The sequence below is a fragment of the Bison bison genome, unplaced genomic scaffold (assembly GCF_000754665.1).
Source record: "Bison bison bison isolate TAMUID 2011002044 unplaced genomic scaffold, Bison_UMD1.0 scf7180017864366, whole genome shotgun sequence".
Taxonomy (NCBI): Eukaryota; Metazoa; Chordata; class Mammalia; order Artiodactyla; family Bovidae; genus Bison; species Bison bison.
This window is the reverse complement of record NW_011494938.1, coordinates 3,438,475-3,463,638: the sequence shown is the minus strand read 5'-3', so window position 1 is coordinate 3,463,638 and position 25,164 is coordinate 3,438,475. Positions and strand designations below refer to the sequence as shown.

Below are 25,164 nucleotides of genomic sequence, written 5' to 3'. Positions count from 1 at the left end.
GCATAGCCAAATAAAAGTAAATAAATAATAAAGTTTCTTTTAGGAAGACTTCTTGGTAATAGAGTCTTAGTCTTTCTCTTCCATGGGGCATCATTGAAACATATTTGACTGTTTAGAGTATGAGTAATGCCTTTTTTTTTTTTTAATTAAAACGATTTTTGGTCACACTTTATGATTTGTGGTATCTTAGTTACCCAGCCAGGGACTGAACCCAGACCACTGCAGTTGGAAGCACCCAGTCCTAACCCACTGGACCACCAGGTAATCCCGGTAATGCTTCGCTTCAGTATGTGAGATCATAGGCTGTGAACCATAGGAAAGCATATTTCAGGTATACAACTGAATTCAGAATTTGCATCTTTACAATACTACTTCCCCTCTTTCTCCCCCTCAGTGGTTTATTTTGTTCCCATTTCACTTAGAATAGTGAAGCAATCAAAGAGAACTTTCATAAGGTCCCACCATCGCACCTCCCCGCCTTCCTGAACCTGCTTGCGTAATCTGTCTTCTCTTTCATTACTCCAATGAATGGTTTGTGTTTCCATCAGAGGTCGGCCTCTGTACTTGTGCACTGGAGACCATCCACCCTCCTTTCCTTCTCATGTTAATTGCAGCGATTCTCTAATCTCTCTTTTACTGTCATTTATCTAATCTTCCTTTAAAAAAAGCTGGATCTTTTCCACTGACAAACAAAAATGTTATTTCTCCATCTTTTGGTGCTGTTTTCCAGTATAGTCATGGTATTTCTTTTCTTCTAGTTTTCTGGTTGCCCATTTTTTCTTTTTTCCTCTTTTCCTGACTTCTGGACTAATTGAAATAGCTTCAGTTTTCCCATTATTATTACCACTTTTGGCTGATTATTTACATTTTTATGGAAGTTTGTTCGTTTTTTTTGGTGTTATTGTTTTTGTCTTTTGAGTGGTTGCCCTGGGGCTTACAACTGGGATCTTTAACTTACTATAATACTGCTTTATAACCCAGGACCCTTACAACAGCAGATTTTCTTTTTTCCCTTATCCTTTGTGCTGTTGTTATCCTACTTTATTACTTCTACATCTGATAAAAAACCTCATGATGTTACTGTCATTTTTTGCTGTAATAAGCAAGTATTTAATGAATCAATCTTAAAATGAGAAAAAAGTGACTTTCATATTTTGCCATATGTTTGCCACCACTGGCGCTCTTCATCCTGTGCATAGACCCGAATTTCTGTGGTTATCATTTTACTTCTGCCTGATGAACCCCAGTAGCATTTTTTGTAGTGAATGGCTGCTGGTAATGGATTCTCTCAACTTTTCTTTTTTTAAAATAGTCTTTAAACTATTAAAATAGTTCAATATTTAAAATAAATATTATTTTAAATAATATTTAAAATAGTATTTTAAATACTTCTTTGTTTAAAATACCCTGATTTTTGAAAACTATTTTACTGGGTATAGAAATGCAAGTTGAAAGTTTCTTTCAGCCATTTCAAGGTGTCACTCCGTTGTTTTCTTGCTTGATTAGTTTCTAAGGTGACATCTCTGAGACACTGTCTGCTGTAATCTTATCTTCTTTCTCTGTAAGTAATGTCTTTTTTTCCCCCCATCACTGGCTACTTTTAAGATTTCTTACTAGCTTTCAGCATTTTAATAGTGTTTGACCTTGGTTTGATTTTATTTTTCTTGGATTATGTTGATCTTCTTGGATCTTTGGGTTTTTAGGCTTTGTCCAACTTGGAATTTTTTTTGGCCATTTTTCCTTTTAAGGTTTTTTTTTTGTACCCCTTCTTCCTTTTAACTATATATGTTTTAGACTGCTTGATACTACCCTATAGGCTCTACTTGGTTTCTTTGTTTAGTCTTTTTTTTTAATCTGCGTGCTTTCTGGATGATGGCTTAGGCCATTTAGACTGCTATAACAAAATCCTGTAGATTGGGTGGCTTATATACAGCAAAAATTTATTTCTCATTATTTTATAGTCTAAGAAATCCAAGATCAAGGCACTGGCAGATTCAGTATCTTGTGAGGGCCTGCTTCCTGGTTTAGAGATGACAACTTCTTGCTGTAACTTTATGTGGCGGAAAGATTTATACTATTGTTTTCCTTTAGTGGCCTTCTGACTTTAAAAACAGTGATAAGCAATAAAACTAGTGAAGAGGGGATAAAGTAAAGAAAGATTATGGTGCATTTTGTCAAAGTAGCTGAGGTTATGTGGAATTAGATGGGCCAGAGCTTAGGTCTTTGATGCAAATGGTGAAAGTTCAGGAGGAGGAAGGAGTCAAAGAAATTAGTTTTTTGTTACTTTAAAAGTAAGTGAACATTTGAAAGAAAATGAAAGCATTAAGGCCTCAGACAGAAGTAGAACTATGAGTAAGAAGCAGAATTCCTGGTCGGAAGAAATGAGGTGAAGCCTGCACATACGGTAGTGTCTCTGCTTTCCGCATTGAATAAAGCAGAAGATGAAGTGGGCACACACAAGCCAAAACTTTCTCTATATTATATATCCCAAATCCCATTTTAAAATGTTGATCACTCTAAATTGGAGTACGAAATGTGAACCAGATGCTAAGGAAAAGCTTTCTCTTGGGCTTTCCTGAAAGATAAAGTAAAACCCAGACATTAGCACTCTAGCTACAGTCCATAGCGTTGCAAAGTTAATTATATACAAACAAGAGGTTCAGATACAGTTAAGCATAATTTGAATTCTGAAACAGTTTTTTTCAGAAATTTATAATGATGCTTTTACCTCTATCATACCCTTTAAAAATACATGAAAAAGAGTAAATTTCAGATCAGATGTATAGAATACAGATTCTGAATTAAAGTTGATACTTTACATTGGTTGTCAGTAATATCCTTAAAGGTAGTATTTCCACTCACCCACATACATCATAGAGGCAATTTGGTTTTTTGTTGTCGTTTAGTCACTAAGTCGTGTCCGGCTCTTTTGCGACCCCATGGACTGTAGCCTGCCAGGCTTCTCTATCCATGGGAGTTTCCAGGCAGGAACACTAGAGTGAGTTGCCATTTCCTTTTCCAGGGGATCTTTCTGACCCAGGGATTGAACCCGTGGTTTCTGCCACATCTCCTGCATTATAAGTGGATTCTTTACTGCTGAGCCATTGGGGAAACTCAGATAGTAATTGCCATATAGAGGCCATTACTCATAATTTATTTTAGTTTGTGATTTATCAAGTGTTATTAAATTTTTTGTGATGATGCAAACGTGATTTTTGTTGATGGGAAAAAAACTCCAGTATTTTTGTCCTGGGCAAAGACAGAAATAATGTTCATTTACTGTTTTTTTTGTTTTGTTTTTTTTTTAATTTTAGAAACAAAACCTAAGAAATGCCTCATTCCACAAATAGAGAAATGATACTTGGCATTGTGGTGGGAACTGCCGGAATCAGCTTGCTGCTTTTGTGGTATCACAAGGTTCGTAAACCAAGGACAGCAATGTCTTTACCTAAATTTCTTTCTCTGGGTAATTCACTTGATTTGATGACTTTGCAAGATGAAATGCCCAGTGGCCAAGGAACAACAGCGATCTTTCAAGGAAGGCAGCTTCAAATACTGGAGAAGTTAAATGAATTACTGACACATATGGAAGAACTCAAAGAGGAAATCAGAGTTCTTAAAGAAGCCATTCCAAAGCTGGAGGAGTATATACAAGGTGAACTTGGAGGGAAGGTAACTGTTCACAGGATAAGTCCTCAGCACAGAGCTAGAAAAAGAAGGCTTGCCACAGTTCAAAGTTCAGCAACAAGTAATAGTTCAGAGGAAGCGGAAAGTGAGGGAGGGTAAGTTTCTTTAAGATGTTTTTTATGTTAAATTGATTCTTTATTGCAGCATTGCTATTATTTAGGTATTTTCATTATACATTCCCAGTCAAATATGCTGTTACTATTTAATAATAAGGCATAAAAAGGAGTGATTATTTTTGCTTATGTTATAATTAAAACCATATTCAGTGGAGGTCAGTACTTTAGTTTAGAGCTCATTGACAAAGAGAATACTTACTAGTGCTGGTGGCGTCACGTGAGTATGAGGAAGACAGTGATCATTTGCCAAAACGTGTAACCTGTTTTTAAATGTGGCCAGTCTCTGACCCCTTATGTAGTTAAGAACTGTCCAATAAATGGTCTAATAAAACTTTCTGTGATCATAGAAATGATCTAAATCTGTCTGCCCAGTATGGTAGCCACAAGCCATGTGTAACTCTTAAGCTTGAAGTGTAGCTTGTGCAACGGAGGAACTGAAAAGTTTTAGTCTCAATTAATTTAAAATTAAACAGTCACATGGCACCAGTGGCTACTGAATTGGGCAGTACAGACCTAAAAAGAGTTGAGAATGTACAAGTGACTCAGTTTCATCCTTGCATGGGATTAATTCACTGGATTCTAAAATCAAGGCATGAATAATATCCTTTGGGGGAAAAACAAATGATTTATGAAAAAAAAAGGAATTGTGCCTGACTAGTGTTTCTAAGGAGTAAGATAGGAAAGTAAATAAAGATGCACTAGTGAATGTAACATAGCCTGAAATTCATCAGGGCAAGGATGTTTTCATCATCGTATTCCTAACACCTGTTCTTATGCCTCCCACCGTGTGTGTATGCTAAGGCACTTCAGTCATGTCTGACTCTGTGACCCTATGGACTGCAGCCCATCAGGCTCCTCTGTCCATTGGATTCTCCAGGCAAGAATACTGGAATGGATTGCCATTCTCTTCTCCAGGGAATCTTCCCAACCCAGGAGTCGAACCTTCCGTCTTCTGTGGCTCCTATATTACAGGCAGATGCTTTATTGCTGAGCCTCCGGGAAAGCCGAGTAGATGACAATAACTATTACTTAAATTAACAGGTGATCTGCTGAATATAGAATTGGGAGAAGGAGGAGGGATCTAGAGAAAGGAAACAAAGAGAAGGAATTTAAAGGTGATTTCATACATGAAGAAACGTAAATGATTGATCAAGTCTTTTGAGATCAGTGCTTGTTGTTGTTCAATCCCCGAGTCATGTCCGTCTCTTTGTGACCCCCCTGGACTTGCAATATGCCAGGCTGTCAATCTTTTACTTGTATTGCTCTATCAAACCATGGGTTTAAAATAATTATTTTAGTTTTCTGCTGTTGTCCTGAGTGGTAGCTGCCGAAATGAGCAAATTCATGAAACCCAGGAATGCGATGCTGGTCCTGGCCAGTCACTACAAAGGAGACAAAGAGGTCATCGTGAAGAACACTGATGATGGTGCCTCCGACACACCCCACAGCCATGCTCTGGTGGCTGGAACTAATCACTGTCCCTGCAAAGCGACAGCTGCATTGGCCAAGAAGAAAATCGCCAAGAGGTCAAAGAGCAAGTCTTTGGTGAAAGTTTATCATTATAATCACCTCAGGCCCACCACAATCTCTATGGGTATCCCCTTGGACGAAACTGTTGCCAACAAGGATATCTTCAGAGACCCTGCTGTCGAATGCAAAGCCTGACGAGAGGCCAAGGTCAAGTTCGAGGAGAGATACAAGACCAGCAAGAACAGATAGTTTTTCTAGAAGCTTCAGTTTTGTCTGTCTTGTTCAGTCATTAAACCCCACCCCACCCCAGGCCACAAAAAAGGTATCATTTGTATCACAGTGTTATATAAAGCTTTAGAAATCTCCCTTTCAAAAATTAGGTTTTATTTCCGTTTAGGTTAAAGTAATACCCCATAATAAAATTCATTGTTTGTCCGTTTCATTTGGGCTTTAAGAGACTACATGGGCCATACAGCCTTGCTCACTTAATAGAATTATCTAGTTTTCCAAGTCATGTATTCTAGAAGAACCATTTGTTCTTGCTGGTCTTACACTGCCCTAAAAATCCTCTGTGCTCTGCCAGTTTATCCCTCTCTCCCCTCTCTCCCCTGGCAACCTCTGATCTTTATACTTTGTCTACTGTTTTGCCTTTTCTAGAATGTCATATTGTTGGAATCATATAGCATGTGGTCAGTTTGACGTCTTTTACTTGGTAATGTGGATTTACGTTTCCTCTATACTTTTTCATAGTGCTTTAATAGCACATTTCTTTTTAGCACTGAATAATGTTCCATTGTCTGGATATACCACAATTTATCCATTCGCCTACTGAAGGACATCTTGGTTGCGTCCAAGTTTTAGTAATTATGAAAACTGCTGCAATAACCATTCATGTACAGGTTTTTGAGTAGACATAAATTTTCATCTCATTTGGGGGAATCCCAAGGAGCATGATTGCTGGACTGTATGGTAAGTATATGTTTAGTTATGTAGAAAGCCTCCAGCTGTCTTCCAAAGTGGCTCTCCCGTTTTCAATTCCCATAAGCAATGAATTCCTGCTGCTCTGCATCCTCACAAGCATTTGGTGTTGTCAGTGTTCTGGAGTTTGTCCATTCCAATAGGTATGTAATGACATCACATTGTTGTTTTAGTTTATATTTCTCTAATGACACACCATGTGGAACATCATTTCATATGCTTATTTACCCTTTGTGCATCTTTGGTGAGCTATCTGTTAAGGTCTTTGGCCCATTTTTTAAATGAGATTGTTCATTTTTATATTGCTGAGTTTTAAGAGGTCATTGTATATTTTGGATAACAGTCCCTTTTCAAGGGAAATATTCTTTGCAAGGATTTTGCAAAGTAGCTTCTCATTCTCTTGACATTATCTTTCTCAGCGCGGAAGCTTATCAGTTATTTCTTTCATGGATCATGGCTTTGGTATTGTATTTAAAAAGTCATTGCCAAATTTATCTAGGTTTTCTCCCATGTTATCTTCTAGGAGCTTCATAGTTTTACATTTTATATGTAAGTTTGTGGCCCATTTTGAGTTCATTTTTGTGACAGGTGTAAGGTCGGTGTGGCCTCTCTCTCCAGGCCATTCTCTGGTTTGTGATGAGAAACTCTGAAGAATGAGGCAGTGTTTCCCCTCTGGACTAACAGCAGATTGAACAGATTTGGTTACTGCTTGCTCTAAAAGTAGGGGATTCCCTGAGCTTGGTGTGCCTTCTTTGAAAGGCAGTTCACTTGATATTAAGAGTCTCTGGGCTCTCCGCATTGCCCTTGTGGGTCCTGAGGTCAAGGAGAACCAACATAAATAAGCGGGTGATCACATTGCTTAATTTGCTGTGAGTAACAAAGTCCTCTGTCTCTTATGCAAGAATCCTATGTCTTCTGCCAGCAACCATGAAACAGGAACAGATAAATTCATTTGAATGTTGGGTAAAATTGGATTATAAACTGACAGTGGTATGGTGAGAATTAGAGAGCTTTGAAAGGGATTTATTCAAGGGTTTCCCAAAGAAAGTTGTTAGAAAGGGAACAAAAGCAAGATGTAATATCACAGTATACAGGATATGGAGAAGCTTGTTGAGGGAGTGTTTTATGTCATAGGTGGAAAAGGAAGAGGACGGTATTCTAATAATTCTTTTATTCTTGCCTTTAAGTGGGTTATAATATAACAGCAAATCTCCATAATCTGTGCATGTGGCCCATGTAATCGGATGCCATGCTTTATTGCCAAGATAAATTTAGCTTTGAAGTTAGAATACACATTCCACAGTCACATGAATTGCAGTTTTTCAGAAAGATGAGCCATACAACAATTTTATTTTACACTGATGTCATTAGATTCTAGAATCTGCTATCATCATACTCTATGTTATTGCCATGTTAACTCTATATGCAGCTTAAGCATTCGGCATCTAACCTGTTCCACCTACATAGGACATTTTTGTGGCTAAAGATGATGGCTTAGAAAGGAAGGGAAAGATTTGCTTTGTATTAAATTCAATATGGGAAAATGCTTAAGGTAAGCCTTTAAAAAGAAAACAAAACACGTCTCCATATGTTTCATGTGCTAAAGAACATTGAAATATTCATAAACCAAGCTTTAATGCTTCCTTTAGATTCCCACAGTAACTGAATATCTGGATATTTATCTGAAATATTCTCTCCAGAGAGCTTCTGCTTTATCCGTGATTAATATTTTAAAATAGCATTAGCCAGTGGGGTATAAGTTTACTGTACTTATCAACTCCTTCAAAACTATTAGTTCAGTACTCTCAAACAGATATTATGACTTAATTATTTTCAAAACAGGAAGTTCCCCTTTACCTACAGGGAACCCTTTTGTTTTGGTGCCCTCTGTTATGTTTTCCCCTGACCTTTCTTTCTGCCTACCACCCTGAGTCTTTCAGTTTATCTTCCCAAGGTTTAGTAGAGTGGGCAGGTACTGTGTAGGTGGTTAGAAATAATCTTTTAGACTTAGGCATTCTTTGGGGGTACATCTGCTGCTAAGTCGCTTCAGTCGTGTCCGACTCTGTGCAACCCCAGAGACGGCAGCCCACCAGGCTTCCCTGTCCCTGGGATTCTCCAGGCAAGAGCACTGGAGTGGGTTGCCATTTCCTTCTCAGTGCCTGAAAGTGAAAAGTGAAAGTGAAGTCGCTCAGTCGTGTCCGACTCTAGCGACCCCATGGACTGCAGCCCACCAGGCTCCTCCATCCACGGGATTTTCCAGGCAAAAGTACTGGAGTGGGGTGCCATTGCCTTCTCTGGGGGGTACATCTGGGTAACCATCAACTTCACCTGTCTTAATTTCTTATTCCCTGTTTCCATATTGATAAGGTAGCTATTATTCTTCAGGACGCTTGGCAGGTTTCCGCCTGTGCTCCGTGTTCTTTTTTCCTCATTTGACACTTTTCTCACTCCAGTTGCTACAAAGAGGAGCAGAACTGCCAACCAAAATGTCCAGCAGATCAACTTCCTTCAGACCTCCTGCATCGTGGAGCCTCTTCTGTTATTCAGCCAACAAAATTTCTTGATTTTAAAGCAGCTCGTCCTACTCCGATGCTTAAAGGCAGTTCACATAAAGGAAGTAAAATTTCCTCGCCGTCATCAAATATGTCTTTTTACGCAACTTTCCTTGAAAGAAGACATTCTTTATTTCCTAAATTTCAGAAAAGCAGTACGTCCCTTCATACTGTACAAAGTAGAGCTAACTTTGATTCTGAAGAAAAAAGAAGCTTCAGTGATTTAAAGTCGGCCTCAGAACATTTTCGCTTTAGATCCAGAAGTGTTTTCTCTGCCCCAAAACTAAGTATAATTTCCTGTTACGAGAATGCTGGTACTTTTGATGCCAGTAGTTCATGCATATTTAATCCAAACGAAGTTGAAGTCATTTCCAAAAACTCGAATATTACTGGTGCTGAAAAGTATATACACTCTTATTCTCCTGAATATGACACTACATATTTTATGAAATCTAAATCAAAAGCGAATTCCTCTGCCTGTCGGGACACTGTTGCCACCTTGTATCAAAGCACAGCAACCATGCTTACTCTTCCAAGTATTATTTCCTATTCCTCTGAACAACATGGAATTGACAATGATATTCAAGAAAGAGACCAGTTAAGGAGCAATTCTGTTTATCCCACTTCTCAAAGTCACAGTAGAAACACTTCTCCAGCTATGGTTTGACAGCGTCCCTCTCGACGTGTAACTTTCCCTGTTCTCCATAACGCTGAATTTACTTCATTTTGTAAAAATGCTAGTGGCTTTGCCCTACCTCAAAATGAAGTTACCTCAGATCCCTTTGAAGACGGAAACAATGCTCTCTCGTTTAAAGATGAAGACAAATCTTCACACATGAAATTCCTAAAATAAGGTCACCTTAGACTTTACCCTCTCTTGGAAGGGCAGCTCAAACCAGAAGCTCTCCCTGCAGGCATAGTATAGAGGCTGTAGAAATCACTGCATTTTCTGAAAAAGATTTCTACATTACAGTCTAAATTTAATGTTAATTTCTGTATTTTTTAAAGATAGTTTATTAACATTGGAATATGGAAGTCAAAGATTATTCATCTGTTTCAGGCTTTTAACAGATTTACTGCTTACCAATTGCCTAGTCCCAGATTTCTGAGTTACTGTTGTAATGCTTTTGTGGTCTGAAAATAACATCAAGTTTTGATAAATAGGTCTTCTAAATGTATTACATTCTTAGAGAGTTTAACATCCTCTTTTATTCTCTCTAGTCATTAAAATAGTATTCCTATATAACCTATAGATCTATATTAGTTTACTAATTCCTATTTATATCAGCCTTGCTAGCCCTATTTCTCATGCCAGACATCCCACTGATAGACAGTGTTTTTATACTACACAAGGATCAAATCATAAATAAAAACATACTGTCAGAAATAGAATCTATTGAAACCAGATATTTTAATTAAATAGTTTTAATACACATTTGTGTATGTATATGAGAATTCAGAAAACTCTGAAATCAGAGATTTTTATGACTATTTTTTAAAGTGAAAATTTTTAGATTTTTTTCCAAAATTTTTATTTTTAAAAAATTTTTAATAAAATTTTTATTTTAAAACATGTCTCCAAAATTTTATTTTTGAACTGAATATTTAGTTTTTTTCCATTCTATTAATAAAGTTTATAAATATGTTTATCAGAATAACAAATGGAAAGTCATATAAGAATTAAAAATATTTAGAAAATAATTGGTTTTTGTAGATGGAACAAATTTGAGTTATTTTCAATTATTTGTCATAATAAAATGCCCCCTAAGTTAATATCATTTGTACTAAGATAATTTTACTCTTATGTTTTTTTCCTTTTAATGTATCATACTTTTTCTATTTTAATTTTTTTGTTGTGTGAAATGCACACAAAAAAATTCATTATTGTAGCCACTTTTAAGTTTGGTGGCATTAAGTACATTCATACTGTTGTGCAACCACCATTATCTGTCATGTTGCAAAAGTGGAATTCTATACCCATTAAGCAATAGCTCCCCAATCCTGTCTTCCCCTAGCCTCTTGACAGCTGCTATTCAACTCTCTGCCTCTGTAAATTTGATTCCTCTAGGTACCTCCTATAAGTGGAATTATACAGTATTTGTCTTTTTGTGATTGGCTTGTTTCACTTAGCATAATGTTCTCAAGTTTCATCTATATTGTAGCATGTGTCAGCATTTCCTTTTTTAACGCTGAATAGTATTCCATTGTATGTATATATTACATTTTGCTTATTCACTCTCTGTTGACGCTTACTTTGGTTGCTTCTACCTTTTGAATAATGAATAATGCTGCTATGAACATGGGTGTATAAATTATCTCCTCCAGGCCCTACTTTCAGTTCTTTTGATTTATACCTAGAAATGGTATTACTAGATCATATGATAAATCTATTTTAATTTTCTAAAGAACTATCATACTTTTTTCCATAGTAACTGCACCATTTTATATTTCTCTAAGAATGCAAAAGGACTCAAGTTTCTTCACATCCCTGTCAATACTTGTTATTTTGGTTTTTGACAATAACTATCCTAATGAGAGTGAGGTGGTATCTCTTTATGGTTTTGATTTGCATTTTCTCCCATTGTGTGCATTGCCTTTCACTGTTGATTGTGTCCTTTGACACATTTTGAAGTTGTTTATCTATTTTTTATTTTGTTTGTGCTTTTTATGTCATATCCAAGAAATCATTGCCAAATACAATGCCATGAAGCTTTGCCTCTATGTTTTCTCTAAAGAGTTTTATATTTTTATGTTGCTATTTCTCACTTCAATTATGCCAGTGTTTGCTTCATATATTTAGAAGCTCTAATTATTACATATATGTTTATTGTTGTTATATATGCTTGTTAAATTGAATCTTTTATAATTATAAAATGCTGTTCTTTGTCTCATAAGTTTTAGACTTAGTTGGTTTTATCTGATATTAATATAGCCACCCCTGTTCTCTCTTGGATATTATTTTACATTATATATCTTTTTTCATCCTTTTACTTTCTTTTTTTTTAATTTAAATTTATTTTAATTGGAGGTTAATTACTTTACAATATTGTATTGCTTTTGCCATACATCAACACGAATCCGCAACGGGTGTACACATGCTCCCCATCCTGAACCCCCCTCCCACCTCCCTCCCCGGACCATCCCTCTGGGTCATCCCAGTGCACCAGCCCCAAGCATCCAGTATCATGCATCGAACCTGGACTGGCGATTCATTTCTTATATGCTATTATACATGTTTCAATGCCATTCTCCCAAATCATCACCCCCTCCCTCTCCCACAGAGTCCAAAAGACTGTTCTATTCATCTGCGTCTCTTTTGCTGTCTCGCATACAAGGTTATCGTTACCATCTTTCTAAATTCCATATATATGCGTTAGTATACTGTACTGGTGTTTTTCTTTCTGGTTTACTTCACTCTGTATAATAGGCTCCAGTTTCATCCACCTCATTAGAACTCATCCTTTTACTTTCTATCTATATGTGTCCTCAGTTCTAAAATGAGTCTTTTATAGACTCCATACAGTTGATCCTGATTTTTCATCCATACTACCAGCCTGAGTCTTTTGACTGGAGAATTTAATCCATTTACATAAAGTAATTACTAGTAGTTGCCTTTTTGATATTTGTTTTCCATGTGTCTTATACCCTGTTGTCCTTCATTCACCCCCTTACTCCCTTCCTTTGTGTTGACTTAATTTTTTTATAGTGATACATTTCTTATTCCTTTCTCATTTACTTTTGTGTATATTCTATAGATATTTTTGTGTGTTTAGCATGGGCATTATGAATAACATCCTAAAGTAATAGCAATCTATTTTAAACTGATACCAACTTAACTTCAACTGTATATAAAAGCTTTCTCCTTTACAACTTTACTCCCCTATTTATGTTATTGATATCACATATCACGTCTATATAGTTGTATAGCTGTTAGCTAGATTTATGATTATTTTTATACTTTTTTTATATTAATGCTTTTCTTTTTTAAATACTGTACAAGAATAAAAATGGAGTTATGAACCAGAATTACAATAATGCTAATTTTTATATTTAACAACATTTTTATTTACTGTTACCAGAAAACTGTATTATCATATGACTTCAAGTTAGTACTGCCTAATATCCTTTGTTTCAACTTGAAGAACTCCCTTTACCATTTCTTGTAAGGCAGGTCTAGAGGTAATGAGCACCCTCATTTTTCTTGTTTATTTGGGAATGCCTTAATTTCTCTATCATGTTTTCAAGAACAGTTTTCCTTTAAGGATATATACTTCTTGGCTGATAGTTTTTTTCTTTCAGCACTCTAAATATATCATCCTGCTGTCTTTAGGTCTACAAGGTTTCTTCTGAGAAACCTGGTGGTAATTTTATTGAGGATCACTTTGGAAATGGCAACCCACTCCTGTACTCTTGCCTGGAAAATCCCATGGGAGGAGCCTGGTAGGCTACAGTCCATGGGGTCACAAAGAGTCGGACATGACTAGGCGACTTGACTTCTTTACTTCACTTTTTTTGTAATGATTTGCTTTTCTTTTGCTGATTTCAAGATTTTTATGATTTGTCATAATGTCCTTCAGTTTGAGTATGTGTCTTGGTGTGAGTCTCTTTGAGTTCATCCTATTTGGAGTTAATCGAACTTCTTGTATTTATATATCCATGTCTTTCCTCAAATTTGGGGAGTTTTTGGCTGTTATTCTTCAAAATAAGGTCTCTGCATCTTTCTTCTCCTTCTGTGACTCTTATATATATATTGGCCTGATTTATGATGTTCCATAAAGTCTCTTAGGCTCTATTTCTTCATTCTTTTTTTTTTTTTTTGACTCTTCAGACTCAATAGTTTTAAGTGTTTTGTCTTCAAATTTTCTGCTTCTTTCTTCTGCTTGTTCAAGTATTTTCTTGATCCTTTCTAGTGGATTTTTCTTCTTATTGCTTTTTATGTTCCAGAATTTCTGTTGATCCTCTTTTTAATAATTTCTAGCTCTCTCTTTTTATTCTCTTTTTGTTCATTTATTTTTCCAATTTCCTTTTGTTCTTTCTCCATTTTTTCCCTTTAACTCTTTGAACATATTTAAGGCTGTTGTTTTAAAAATTGTTGTCTCGATAAGCACAAAGGCTGTATTTCTTTAGAGTCCGGTTCTGGAAATTTATTTTGTTCATTTGAAAGGCAGTCTTTCCCTGAACTTTGTATTCTTTGTGATCTTTTGTTGAAAATTGTACTTTTTGGAAAAATAGCCATCTATTCTAGATTTGCAGATTGGCTGTATACAGGGAAGACCCACTAATTAGCCCAACACAAAGGCTTATGGGCTTCTCAGGTCTTTCCTAGGCATCAGTTTTCTATGGGCCTGAGTATGTGCTTTCTCCCAAATACATAACTATTTAAAAATATCTGTCCAATAAGAATCTCATTCTGTTCTTCTTGGCACCTTAGGTGTCTTATAATATTCCTCTCCCCATAATCTCTTGTGCCCAGGTATCCATGGTCCCTCTGTAGCTCTCATATGTCACAGTGATTGCCGCAGCTTTCACTGGCCTCTAATATGATGCCCATATTATGCCTTCATTTCTGCCTGAACTCTAAGGAAAGCTAAACAGAAACTAGTTTTCTAGGAAGCCCCTCAACATGCCAGAACATTGCAAACAGGATGCATTCACTTCCTTCTGTCCTAAGGGAGGAGCTGAGAAGTGCATGACTTTTTCCCAGCCATGCTGTGCCATACCAGGGAAGGGTGAAGCAAGAGTGAGTGAAAACACTGTGAAGTTTTCTGCTGTTTGAATATGGGTTTTTCTTGATTGCTGCAAATCTTTGCGTACTTTTTAGATCTCCCGCAAAGCTGTTTCAATCTGTCTGTTGCTGTTTGTTTAGTGTTTCCATGGTGGACTAAGGGCCTAGAGTTTCCTAGTTTATCATCTTGCTGACATCTGTCTCTCTTAGTATGTATTTTTTAAAAAAATGTGGGAGCAGTGAAGTGTGTGTGGGTAAGGTTTAGGCAAAGGGAACTAAATCAGAATGCCTGATATGGAGAGAGGCCACAGTACTGAAGGCAGGCATATTTTTGCATATTCTGATGCAACTCACTACTGATATATTTCTATAAATACACTATTTTCACAGCAAATAATGTCATTTTCTCTTTAAATAATACAACTATGCCTGCAAATATGCTATTGTTGCTGTTAAAGCAAGGAATCAATTGTTCAACAATAGTGAGATACATAAAATGGCACAATTCTTAGTCAAATTTGGAGCAGAAAATTAGCCAGAAAAGTCATATTAAAAGATGAATGTTTAGAAGATGTAAGTAAATTTGACACTAGGGGGCAGACTTTTCCAGGCCTGCTGAAAGAGTGTTGGAAGACTGTTAGACATTAGATAACCTACGAAATGCTTTTTCTTTTTTTTTTTTGCCCCCAGTAGAAATCTAAGCTCTAACACAAAGTCAGTATGTATGTTGTATATTTTCCCAGGCATATTTATTTCCCGGGCCCTATTTTTAAAGTTGGAGAAGGCAATGGCACCACACTCCAGTACTCTTGCCTGGAAAATCCATGGACGGAGGAGCCTGGTAGGCTGCAGTCCATGGGGTCGCGAAAAGTCGGACACGACTGAGCCACTTCACTTTCACTTTTCTCTTTCATGCATTGGAGAAGGAAATGGCAATCCACTCCAGTATTCTTGCCTGGAGAATCCCAGGGACAGCGGAGCCTGGTGGGGTGGCGTCTTTGGGGTCGCACAGAGTCGGACACGACTGAAATGACTTAGAAGCAGCAGCAGCAGCATCATTTTTAAAGTTTGCTTTTAAAACTTTCTTATAATTTTTAATAATGCCCAATTATGAGTAGAAGATTCCTTTTCACAGTAGGAAAACAATTTTTTTGCACTTGGGTATTTTTTAATGTGGAGAAGAGACCAGGCTAGTTGTTCTCTTTCTTAGTTTTTTTGGCCAGTTCGTCTCTTGTCATGCCAGTACCAGACTGATTTATCATTGCTTTATTCTCTATATTATAGTCCTGATACCTGTTCTTTAAAATTGTCTTGGCTCTTCTTATTTTTTTCTCTTTAAAAAAATTTTTTGAGGTACAGTCAATTTACAATTTTGTGGTTGTTTCAAGTGTACAGTAAAATGATTTTTTGCTGTAGAGTTTTCTCTGGATATATATGCTCAAGAGTGGGATTGCAGGATCATATGGTAACTCAATTTTTAATTTTTTAAGGAACTTCCATACTGTTCTCCATAGTGGCTGTACAAATTTACATTCCCACCAACAGGATTTATTTTTCTCCATACTTTCTCCAGCATTTATTACTTGTAGACTCTTTAATGATAGCTATTCTGACTGGTGTGAGGTGATATCCCATTGTGGTTTTGGTTTGCATTTCTCTAATAATTAGTGATATTGAGCATTTTTTCATGTGTCTGTTGGTCATCTCTATATCTTCTTTGGAGAAATGTCTACTTAGGTCTTCTGCCCATTTATTATTATTTTTTTATGTTAAGCTGTATGAACTATCTGTATATTTTGGAAATTAATCCCTTGTCAGTAGCACTGTTTGCAAACATTTTTCTCGCAGTCCAGCAGTTGTCTTTTCATTTTTCTTTATGGTTTCCTTTGATGTGCAAATGCTTTTAAGTTTAATTAGGTTCCATTTGTTTATTTTTGTTTTTGTTTCCATTACTTTAGGAGATACATCCCCCCAGAAAATATTGCTGCAATTTATGTCAAAGAGTGTTCTGCCTATGTTTTCTTTTAGGAGTTTTATAGTATCTGGTCTTACATTTAAGTCTTTAATCCATTCTGAGTTAATTTTTGTATGTGGTGTTAGAGAATGTTCTAACTTCATTCTTTTACATGTAACTGTGCAGTTTTCCTAGCACTACTTATTAAAGAGACTGGTTATTGTCCATTTTATATTCTTGCCTCCATTGTAAATTAATTGGCCATAAGTGCGTGGCTTATTTCTGGGCTTTCTGTTCTGTTCCATTGATTTGTATGTCTATTTCTGTGCCAGTAACACACTGTTTTGATTACTGTAGCTTTGTAGTGTACTCTGAAGTCAGGATGCCTGATCCCTCTAGCTTCATTCTTCTTTCTCAAGATTGGTTGAGCTATTGGGAGTTTTTTGTGTTTATATGCAAATTTTATAATTTTTTTTTCTGGTTCTGTAAAAAGTGTCATTGGTAATTTGATAGGGATTGCATTGAGTCTGTCTATTTCCTTGAGTAATGGTTTGGTTCTTTTTACACTTGTGCTTCCATATTAAGTTTAGAGTCAGGTAAGTTCCATAGGAAAATACCATTGTGGTTTTGGCTGGAATTATATTAAAACTATAGATTAATTTGGTACCATATGAAATTGGTTTAAAGTTAAGTTTTTCTGTCAGTGGATATGACATCTTTTCCCATCTATTTAAACACGTTTTAATGTTCTCTGATGATATTTTATAATTTTCTATAGAAAAATCTTACAAACTTCTTGTGGAATTTTTTTCTGGCTACTGTATATTTTTCCTGTATATAGTCCTATAGTATATAAAGGCTATATTTTATAAAATTACATTTTGTAACTTGTTCTATAGGAATCTGTGTGCTTAGTCACTCAGTCATGTCTGATTCTTTGCTATCCCATGGACTGTAGCTTGCTAGACTCCTCTGTCCATGGGGATAATTGATCATATATGTTAGTTTTATTTACTCATCTATAAATTCTGTTAGATTTTCTTTCAATTTAAATACTGAATACTGTCTGTCTGTTTGAGCTGCTACAAGTACCATAGAATGGGTGGCTTATAAACAACATAAATTTCTTTTTCACAGTTCTGGAGGCTGGAAAGCTCATGATCAAGGTTACGGCAGATTCAGTATCTGGTGGAAACCTACTTTCTGGTTCACAGACAGCTTCTTGCAGTGTTCTTGCTGGGTGGAGGGAGCTAGGTTTTCTTTTTATTGAATAATCTTCAAATAATACCAGTTCTGTTTCTTATTTCCCAATTCTTATATATTTTTTGTTTTTCTTTTAATATTGTGCTAACAGAACCTGCAGTGCTCTGTTAAATAGAAGCAACAATATTGGATATCCTTCTCTATTTCTGATTTTAAAGATAATGCTTATAAAGTTTCATCATTATATGTGAACTGTATCATGGTTTGGGGTTTATATTCTGTTATAAGAAGTTCTGTTCCTTGTTTATGGGTTTGGTATTTCTTTTGTCTTGAAATCTTGAAATGGTCTTGAATTTATTGAAAAAAAAAATTTTGGTGACCACTATAAAGATCATATAGTTTTCCTCATTTTATCTGTTATACTAGAGAAATTTTCTAATGTTAACTGTGCTTGTAATTCATGAGATAAACTCAATTTGGTTATGATGCATTCTCTCACATGTGTTGAAATTTTTTGGTTGATATTCTGGAGCATTTTTGTATCAAAATTTATATGTGAAATTGGCCTATAATTTTTATTTCTTATTTTACTATACTTATTTGGTTTTGGCATTAATTTTACTAGCTTCATAAATGATGTAAGTAATGTTTCCTCTTTTTTAATTCCTTAGAATTTGAATAAATTTAATTCTTTGCATATATTGATGGAACTCTCTATATAGCTATTCTGTGTTTTCCCTCTCTCTCTATTAGAATAGACATACAAGTTCTGATTTAATTGATTTAATGGCTATAGAATATTCAATTTTTTCTTATAAAAAAGCATCTCTATTGAGATATTATTCGTATAACATAAAATTCACCCTTCTAAAGGGTACTGTTTGGTGGGTTTTAGTTTAAATAATAGTGTCTGATATTAAACTAGTTACTTTCTTTTGGTCATTATTTTCTTACTGTATCTCAGGTGCATAGAATTGTACTAAAAACTGTCTTTAGTTTGTGCAAACTCTGATTAATGTCCATGCATGTGCCACTTTTACTCATTTATTTAGTTTGCTATTGTAAACAATATAATAAGCATCTGCGAAACCACCTGCTGAAGCAAGACTAATCTGACATACCGTGTCTGTCTCGTAGCACTTTTCATTTGCATATGGGGTTGTTTCTTGACTCTGTTCTGTTTTCAGTTACTCATCCATCCTTTTACCAGTTGCAATCTGTCTTTAATTATTGTAGCTGCAAGATAGGTCTAATATCTGGCAAGGCAAGTCTTCTCTCCCTGTTCTCTTTCTTAACAGTGCTTTGACTATTCTAGGCTGTTTGCCTTTTCTTGTAACTTTTAGAATCATTTCATTAAATTGTATGAAATTTCTTCTTAGGTTTATAAATTGGAGTTACACTGAATCTGTTATCTAGAGAGAATTCATTCATTTATAATATCAGTTGTTTGTAGCCATGAACATGATATTTTCATGAATTTAGTTTCTTTTATAAACAGTTTTTTATATATCTTTTATAATCTTCTCCATAGAATTTTCACATGTTTTATTAAGTTTATTCCTGGGTGTCTGACATTCTCTGAGATCATCATAAGTGAAATATTTTATTTAATTTTGTTTTTTAGGCTTTTGCTGCTAATATATTAGAAATGAAACTGACTCATATTTTAGTATTATATGCAGCCAACTTGCTAAACTCTGTTAGTCCCACAATTTGTAGGTTTCTTAATGTATACTATGTAGGTAACCACAGCATCTGCCATAATGTAAAGATTATGTTTGATAAAAGGTTGTGAAACAGGTGAGGAGGTAAATTAACATAGATACTAAGTGGAGAACATACCAGGCAGAAAGACCAGCAAACACAAAGATATTAAAGCAGGAAGGAAGCCATTGTTCCTGGAGTGCTGATCAAGCAGGAGAGTGATAGGGGATGAGGTCAGAGGTATTAGACTCAATTATAAAGGATCCTATAGATAACTCTAAGGACTTAACATTCTTACTGTGATTTTGTCATCCATTGGAGGGTTTTGAGGAAAGGGTTACATGATCTGATTCAGCTTTTTAGAGGACCATTCTGGCTCCTATGTTGAGAATAAACTATAATGGTCAAGGACTAAAGCAGGGAGACATGATAGGTTTGCATTAATACAGGTAACCTGGTGGTGGTCTAGACAGGGGAGTAGTGGGCAAAGGTGGTGAGAGGTAGCTGGATCCTAGATATATTTTGAAGATGGAAACAACAGACATTTCTGAATGTTGCTTAGGAGAGACAAAGAAGTCAAGGATGATTCTAAATTTTTGGTTTGAGCAATTAGAAGAATGAAGTTGCCATTAATAATGTTGTTAAAGAAGTTGAGTATCATTTATATAGTGTCTTCTTTTTTTTTTAATTTTATTTTATTTTTAAACTTTACATAATTGTATTAGTTTTGCCAAATATCAAAATGAATCCGCCACAGGTAGTGTCTTCTTTATAAGGACTTTGAAGGAAATTTATTTGTCAGTATTGAAAATAGGTGTACTTCTCTCAAGAACTTGCTTCCTTTCTCTTTGTATCTGCTGGAGACTGTGACTGCTTCAGCTATTAGATGTAAAATCACATTTATGTGCCTTTTAGCAAGGGTAAAGGTATCTAAAGTATATGTACTTTTTTATTGGCCTTATTCACATTTGACTTTGTTTTTATCTTTTCTCACCACTTCTAACTCATTCTCTTCTGTGTTATATATCCTTATATACTTCCTTAAGATCTTTTTTAGAACAAATGTGAATGTGTGAATAAATGAAAATAAATTGTTGCATTATATGCCACCAAAAAGGAAATGTGGGAGGTAGCATGAATTTTTAACAACTAAGCTAAGGGTTAAAATATCATCTTGAACCATAAATTTATATATATATGTGTGTGTGTGTGAATATATGTGCGTATATACATATGTATATATAAATACATGAATATGTATATATTTAATTTATATATATACCTGACTGCCTCCAAGTTCCTACAACTCTATATCATTTGTTCAGCAGTATCCAGTGAGTATCCACTATGTGTCAGGTGCTGTTCTAGGCACTTGATGACAACAGTTAATAAAACAAAGAATTGTTTTAGGGATCATGTTCTGAGGGAGCATGCATTCTAGTGGAGAGATCCTGAAAAAAATAACGCATGTAGTAGGTTAGTAGAATATACAGTGTATCAGAAGACAGTATGTACTACAGAAAAAACAAAGTCAAGCAGGATAAGGGAGATTGGTGAAGGAAATGCATGTGTGTTGGGAAGTGATGGTTGCAACATTAAATAAAGGGGTCTGGATGGGCTATATTGAGATGACGACGTTCAACAGAGACTTGAAGGAGGTGAGGGTGTGAGTTATGGCTCAGATGGTAAAGAATCCGCCTGCAATGCGGGAGGCCTGGGTTTGATCCCTGGGTTAGGAGATTCCCTGGAGAAGGTCATGCTAACCCACTCCAGTATTCTTGCCTGGAGAATCCCCTTGGACAGAGGAGCCTGGTGGGCTACTGTCCATGGGGTTGCGAAGAGTTGGACACCACCGAGTGACTAAGTGCAGCACAGCACTGAAGGAAGAGCCATCCCATCAGGGGGAACAGAAAGCAAAGGTCTTGATGTAGGAGTGTCCTGGCTTGTTTAAGGAGTAGCTGGGCAGCCAGCATGCAATTGACTGAATGAGAAACATGCTGGGAAACAAGGTCAGAGAGTCGATTGAGGTGGGAGGCAAATCTCATCTAGTTTTGCAGATGGTTATTAGGCAATGTGCTTAGTCGCTCAGTCGTGTCTGACTCTTTGTGCCCCCACAGCCTGTATGGGCTGCTCTGTCCATGAGGATTCTCCAGGCAAGAATACTGGGGTGGGTTGCCATGCCCTACTCCAAGGATTAGTACATGAGCTTTCTCTGAGTGAAAGGTACCATTGCAGGATTTCAAGCCTAAGAGTAGAATGATTTGACTTACATTTTAAAAGGATCTCTCTGGCCATTAGAGTATAACTTTCCAGAGAGTTGATGATTATTTCTGCAATTTTAGGTATGTTACAGCTAATACTGACACCGAAGAACAGAGTTTTCCAGTCCCTAAGGAGTTTAACACTCATGTGGAGGAATTAAATTTAGATGCCCTTATTCAGAGGGCTGATAATTTACGAGTGAATGAGTCCAGAAAAGTGGAGAGTTTTGAGCTGCTTTGTGACCACAAAGAAAAGGTAAGATATATGTGATAATAACCTGTTTGTAAAGTTTTAATTTTTATTTAATCTACTTTTCCATTCATGTTATGACCACAGCAATTGTGTCACAGTTTACAAAAGCTAAATGACTGGTGTAAATTTTTTTTATAATATTACTAAAAATTTTTTGAAAGTAAATAAAAAAGTTTATTCAAAAAACTAAGATCATGGCATTCAGTCCCATCCCTTCGTGGCATATAGATGGGGAAAAAGTGGAAACAGTGATAGATCATGAAAATGAAAGACGCTTGCTCCTTGGAGGAAAAGGTATGATAAACCTAGCCAGCATATTAAAAAGCTGAGACATCACTTTGCTGACAAAAGTCCATACAGTCAAAGCTATTGTTTTTACAGTAGTCATGTATAGATGTGAGAGTTGGGCTATAAAGAAAACTGAACATCGAGGAACTGATGCTTTCAAACTTGTGGTGCTCAAGAAAACTCTTGAGAGTCCCTTGGACAGCAAGGAGATCAAATCAGTCAATCCTAAAGTAAATCAACCCTGAATATTCATTGGAGGGACTGATGCTGAAGCTGAGGCTCCAATATGTATTTTGGCTACCTAATGGGAAAAGCTGACTCATTGGAAAAAACCCTGATATTGGAAAAGATTGAAGGAAGGAGGAGAAGAGGGCAACAGAGGATGAGATGGTTGGATGGCATCATCGACACAATGGACATGAATTTGTGCAAATTCCTGGAGATAGTAGAGAACAGAGGAACCTGGCGTGCTGCAGTCCCGTGGAGTAGCAAATGGTTAACCTGGAGTCAGACACGACAACAACAACAAAGGGTTTATTAGGCTCAAAGGTCATAAAAATGAGAACCAGAGATCTGGTTGATTATACAGATTGACATTGATTTTATCAATTTGATGTATTTCTTAAATATTGTATAACAGATAAAGGACAAGACATACTGCTTCTCGAGGGAGGAAAAGCTACACTTTAGTCTCACTATCTTTCAGTTATTAATATAACAGCCATTAGTATTTTACTGTATTTCTACTGGTAATCATTTTTCAGTGTTTAATGTTGGACTGAATTGACAAAGCTCATCCTTCCCACCACCACCACCACCAAAGGGAAAAAAAGGATTTGCAGTATCACAAAGATCAGTAAATCTTCTTTCCCATGAGAAATTTAAGGCTAACTTTTGAGAATTTAGAAACTCTAAACACACGAACTCAAAGTTTTTAAATTTCTAGAGTTGTGCTTTAGGTAATTTAGGTAAAAAAAAATGTGATTGCTCTTTTGAATATATATACTCTCTAATAACTTACAGATATTATCTGAAATGCCCATTGAGGCATCATATTGATAGTAGATAAGTTAGAAAGGAAAGCAAGGAGAGGATGCTACCACCCAGAGAGAATTTATAAGTTCTAACACCCGTCAGTTTTCTCTTCATAGGTGTGGAGCTGGTGTCTGCATAATATTCATTGGTTTCTAAGACCCAAATGTAAACTACCTTAGATCACATTTTATAGCCATGAATATTTGAATTTAAAGTGTGATATGCACATGAATACAGTCATTTCTAAGTACCAGTTTAGCTACCTAATTTTTTAAAATGTTGCAGTAGTTAGTCACATTACTAAGTTTATCTAATGGGCAGTTCTGTGTGTTCAGTTTAGAGATGAAATAGAGTTTATTTGGCGATTTGCTCGTGCTTATGGTGACATGTATGAGCTATCTACAAATACACAAGAAAAGAAGCATTATGCTAATATTGGTAAGTATTTTGTGAATATTAATTATTCTCAGGTAGTAATCATTATTATAGTAAACCATGAATGAATTTTTAGATAAAAGTATATGGTCTCTAACGGAGAAGGCAATGGCACCCCACTCCAGTACTCTTGCCTGGAAAATCCCATGGACAGAGGAGCCTGGTAGGCTGCAGTCCATGGGGTCGCAAAGAGTTGGACACGACTGAGCAACTTCACTTTCACTTTTCACTTTCATGCATTGAAGAAGGAAATGGCAACCCACTCCAGTGTTCTTGCCGGGAGAATTTCAGAGACGAGGGAGCCTGTCTGGGCTGCCATCTGTGGGGTCGCACAGAGTCGGACACCACTGAAGCCACTTAGCAGCAGCAGCAGCAGCATATGGTCTCTAAAAATATTTGAGCATATTAGAATAGGCAACTGAAAAACTCAAATTCCAGCTTTCAAAATTTATAAAATCATAGGAAGATGATACATTAAGTGGTAATAATTTGAGAAGCAATAATAATAGTAGTCTTTCACCAAAATTAAAATAACCCTTCTTACTTCCTATAACATAGAACTCCAGGTACCACAAAGAAATAACTACTCAGACTTTAATGTTTTTTTCAAAATTTATCTCAGTAAAACAAGATAAGCCTTGAGTTGACAATTGTTTAAGCAGAGTGATGAGTCCATGATTGTTCATTATATCATCCTGTTTTCTAAAGTAACAACAAAAGAATAACAGCCAGAATGCAAATGATTTGACAAGATCAATACAGAGACAGGCAATTGTAATTCAGTGCATAGGTAATAACCACCTGGCAGAGAACCCAGGAGCCAGGAAATTGGAGACTTGGAGTTGAAGGGCATGGGCACTCAGTATGAAGGAGGAAGAGTTTGCAGACTCTTCCTCCTCATGACAGTATATTTGAACTTGTTATGTGGAGGGATTGGATCCCTAGAGAGTACAGAATTCTTTCCTAACCTGCTAACTGTGGTGTCCCATTTCTGCAGTACATCTGTTGAAGTCCTATGACTGATCACACTTGTCTTGCAAATCAAATATGAATCATATCTAAAAGAACATATTTGTAACTTTCAGGATTAAATGATGGACACAAATAGACCACAAAATAATTTTTTTAAGGGAAATAGGTTTCTTTTCAGGCTGAAGCTGCATCAGTGAGGGTACAAAACCAGTATGTATACTACCCGGCTCCCTTTTACATTCTCAGAGCGATGGAATCGCCTCTATTTTAGGCTTACGGCAGTGCCCTCAAAGCTATTTTTGTTCACTTGGTAATGTAGGTAAGGTGTTGATTTCGTTTTTAATGTTTTTACATTAAAAATATTTATGTTTTCAAGCACTCATTATCAAATTATTAACTCTTCTAATATATGCCCACAATGTAATATCAGTTGTCATTTTAAAAGACTGCTTTTTAATTTTTTCCAATTTATGTAGATTTCTACACTGCGTCGTTCTCTTAATGGAGAGAGCTATAGAATACCACCTTAAC

General features: G+C 36.0%; 2 protein-coding genes across 2 annotated transcripts in view; both read left to right on the top strand.

Moving 5' to 3' along the window:
* The window catches only part of RMDN2 (regulator of microtubule dynamics 2), a 68,310-nt gene that overhangs the window by 3,933 nt on the left and 39,213 nt on the right, over positions 1-25,164 (top strand). The window contains exons 2-4 of the mRNA XM_010855592.1: positions 3,315-3,782; positions 21,732-21,906; positions 23,562-23,664. Of these exons, the coding sequence (XP_010853894.1) occupies positions 3,331-3,782; positions 21,732-21,906; positions 23,562-23,664 (730 nt within the window). The 5' untranslated portion in view covers positions 3,315-3,330. The remainder of the gene's footprint in view (positions 1-3,314; positions 3,783-21,731; positions 21,907-23,561; positions 23,665-25,164) is intronic.
* Positions 8,486-10,243, top strand: LOC104999954. The gene is given in 1 exon segment (XM_010855591.1): positions 8,486-10,243. A coding segment is annotated over 1 exon segment (816 nt). The 5' UTR covers positions 8,486-8,840; the 3' UTR covers positions 9,657-10,243.